The 3,879-nt window shown below is 37.1% G+C and overlaps 1 protein-coding gene across 1 annotated transcript; it reads left to right on the plus strand.

Annotated features, from left to right (window-relative positions):
* Window positions 1-966: 966 nt before the first annotated feature.
* LOC126273626 (GPI mannosyltransferase 3) lies at window positions 967-3,204 on the plus strand. Its single transcript, XM_049977047.1, has one exon. It carries the CDS (start codon window positions 1,150-1,152, stop codon window positions 2,638-2,640), a length of 1,491 nt encoding a protein of 496 aa, XP_049833004.1. The 5' UTR covers window positions 967-1,149; the 3' UTR covers window positions 2,641-3,204.
* The last annotated feature ends 675 nt before the right edge of the window (window positions 3,205-3,879 follow it).

Raw genomic sequence — 3,879 nt, forward strand, 5'->3', positions numbered from 1 at the left:
CAGCTTTGACATCACTTCGTTACAACAGTCAAGATCAGGTATTCTGTGCATGACAATTTTATTAAAAGTGTTTAACTGTTTTATTCTGACAGTGTATCAATTCTGTAAATATTAGCAGTTACTGTAATATATCCACGTATTTTGACAATCTACTGACAAATGATGAGGATAATAATTCTTATATTCAAATGTTTATGTTATACTTTCTGACATGTTATTTGTCATTCGCGATGGCCAGCGGCATTTCCGAAGCAGTAAGAAAATATTTGTTAGCTGCAGTAACTATCTTCTCTGGAAATATCACCGGTGTCTACGGCCTTTAACTAGAATCACCGAGTCAAGAACACAGACGCGCAGTTTTTCCGTTACCATTTCCCTGTAGTGGTAGCCCGATAACTGCCAGAGAACGAGAACTGTGAGCCAATAACGATAGCTGCCAGAGAAAAATAGCGACCTCTGACAGTTAATTCCATAGTCACTCGAATTCCTTACGGTAACTCTCTTTCTACTACCCGTCCAAGTCGGTGGCTCAAGAGAAAGACCGTACTTGACTGCTTCTATGAGCCACCGTTCTGACATTAACTTTATTTAATTGTTTGTGCTAAAAGTAACGAAGGCGCATGAAATAGTACACAGTTCTTATCAACAGATGACGCGCAGTCTCACCGTTATTATCAAGACTATAGAACGCCTTCCAAATGGTCTGTCCCTCTTCTTCGTAGCCATGGGCCATATCTCCGATGAGTTGACGCAAGCGTAATACGATCTTCGGTCAACAGAAAACACGAGGTACTGTTGGCAGTTAGAGCCCTGTATGATTACTATTGGCAGTTATTGAAATAACTGCCAGTATCAGGTGAGCTGTTACTACAGTAACCGTTACTTGTCAGTAACCGGTTATTTGGATCAGTTGCGTTATTTTTTACCACCTCTAGACTGTGTTAATGTTAATCTGTTGTGAGCATGGTCGTGTGGTTGTACGCTATACCATGATCGCGAGACACTTTGCGAGCGCAATGAATTACATCTTTGGTGTGTTGTCTGGTGGGCGGAGTCTTGTTGTGGGGTTTGAATGTTTGAAAGCATGTGAGGTGGGAATTGTAAGAGTTGACGTGTGTTTTCTTATAGGTGCCAAATAAAAGTGTAATCATGAGACTGAATCATAGAATACCCGTTTGCTTACTTCTGGTACTGCGCTTGGTGTCTGTGTTCCTTGTTTCGACATTTTACGTTCCAGACGAGTACTGGCAATCATTAGAGATAGCTCACAGATTAGCATACGGTTATGGGTATACAACATGGGAATGGAAAGTTGGTATTAGAAGTTACGTATATCCAAGTTTGATAGCATTGATGTATAAAATCATGAACATAATTAAAATAGACACTGTGGAGAACTTAATTCTATTACCACGGATATTTCAAGCATTGTTATGCGTTTGTGCCGATTTAATGTTTCTGCGTTGGTGCAGAACATGTATTGGTGTTACGAATGAGTGGGCGCTGCTTAATATAAGTATCGCTTGGTTTCATGCGTACACTGCAACTCGAACATTAACTAACACCTTAGAAACGGCGCTGACATCAATGGCTTTATGCTTGTATCCATGGACGACAATGCGGAGAGGAGGCGTGGAAACAACGAAATACTTGTGGATCGTAGGATTTGCCTGCCTTATGCGTCCAACAGCATTCGTGATATGGTTACCATTCGCAATTTATCACTTCTTGCAGGCTAGTGACTGGAAAGTTTTGAGCCGTGTGTACATCATAAGAGCAGCTGTTTTCATTAGTTTTTCAACTGTTGTAGATTCACTTTGCCATGGGTCAGTGACTTGTTCACCCATTAGCTTCCTCTATTACAACTTAGTTAAAAACATAGCCTCCTTCTATGGAACACATGGGTTGCTTTGGTATTTTACTGTAGGTATTCCTACAGTTTTAGGTGTGCACATCTTTCCATTTGTTCTTGGTTGCAATGAAGTTATTACTTATAAACAAGATAAAGCAAGAAATGTTTGTTTGGTACTATTTTTTGTAATTTTGTGGACAGTTCTGGTATACAGTATGATTCCACATAAAGAATTTAGATTTATCCTACCCTTGCTTCCAATGATGTTATTTATTGCAACTTTTTGGTTAACAGTGTGGGGAAAACGAAACAGTTTTGGTTATCGTCCAATATTTATGAAAGTATTTCTAATACTAGGCTCAGTAATTCCGTTTCTGTACTGTGGCATTGTTCACCAAAGAGGAACTCTCGATGTCATGAAGATTTTGGCAGAAGAATCAGCAAAAAATCCTGGTAACACTTCTATATGGTTTCTCATGCCATGCCATTCCACACCTCTGTACAGTCATCTCCATTCTCCTGTGGATGTATTCTTTTTGGAATGTGATCCACTGGCTAGTCAAGATGTGGCTGATGTCTTTTTCAGCAGTCCCTTGACGTGGCTTCATGATAATTTTCCAGAAACAGGTAGAGGTCCCTCTCATATTGTTATTTTTAACAAACTGTATAAGAAAATTGAGGGATTTCTGTCGTTACGGCACTATAAACTGTTTCAACAGTTATTTCATTCTCACTTTGTAGAAGGTAATGTAGGTACACACATAATGATTTTCAAAAGAAATGAGTGAAATAATATTAGGATGTAGGTCTTAGGTGATGACTCATTTTTTATTTGCACAAACATACAAAAACCATAAATGTTGGTGATTTCTTCTTACTGACACTGGTAGTTTCAGTGCACTCTTTTTTTAAAATTTGTTCTTATTATATTGCTGCAATATATGGCATCCTCCCATGTATTTGTTTTTATGTAAAGTAATAAATGTTAGTATAACTGAGAAGCTGATTTAACAAAGGAGGCACACTACATGTAACTGCAGGAAGCTATTAATCTAAGATCTCATCTCTAATTTGATAGGCATTTATTAAGTTTTTCATTGATAAAAGTGTACTTAAATAGCAACCGTCAACATTCTTGTTGTATAAAGTAAACATGTATACATTAGTGCCGGGAAAGAAACCATTTTCTGAATGACTGGGTTTATCAGGTGAGGCTGTAAGATATTTGAATTTTACGTAGCGCTCCATCTTGAGCATTACGTGCAACAGAGAAGTGAATTATAAAATTCTTGTTTGAAACTTGTGTTCCTTGTTTTTGATAACACAAAGCATTAAAAAGACCAACTAATCTCTGTTTTGTAAACTTTTTTCATATGTGATCTACTGTTCACAATTATCATCTAGATAGTAATGTAAGTACGAAACACACGCATTTATTGGTGGGTTACTTTCATTAGTTGGTACACATACTAAAAATTGATTTAAAATACCCCCACTTTCAAGTTTTATAAATTTAAGTGTATTTTCAATTTGTTTATTGGAGTAACTTTCTGGGTGGGTGTACTCTTGTAGCTTCAGTTGTGGAGGTTTTTGATATGAACACTTCTTAGGATTACATGCTCAAAAGAACACTTTAAGTAGGCTACTACAATTTTACTATGAAAGAACTGGCACTGTTTCTCCAGTTAGGGACAAGAAACAAAATTTTTCTGTGTAAACCGTGTGGCAGTGAACTTCTGTACTGCACCATCCAAGATATACCGATAACTGATGTTCGTACATAATACTTGTTATAAGGTAGAGGTACGTGGCAGCTGACAACAACAGATGCAATATGGGAATGTGCTCCTGTAACTTTGTGGTTTATTCAGATAGTGAGGAAAGTTATGCAACTGGTTGATTTAATATTATTATACACCAGTCTTGAAAGTTTCAAAACATTGCTCCCTCTTTGTCTCTCAAGATGTTAAGTTAAATTTCTTATAGAATACCATAGATTTCTGTTAAAAAATATATAACAATTTTAC

This window comes from Schistocerca gregaria, chromosome 1 (genome assembly GCF_023897955.1).
Source record: "Schistocerca gregaria isolate iqSchGreg1 chromosome 1, iqSchGreg1.2, whole genome shotgun sequence".
NCBI classification, from domain to species: Eukaryota; Metazoa; Arthropoda; class Insecta; order Orthoptera; family Acrididae; genus Schistocerca; species Schistocerca gregaria.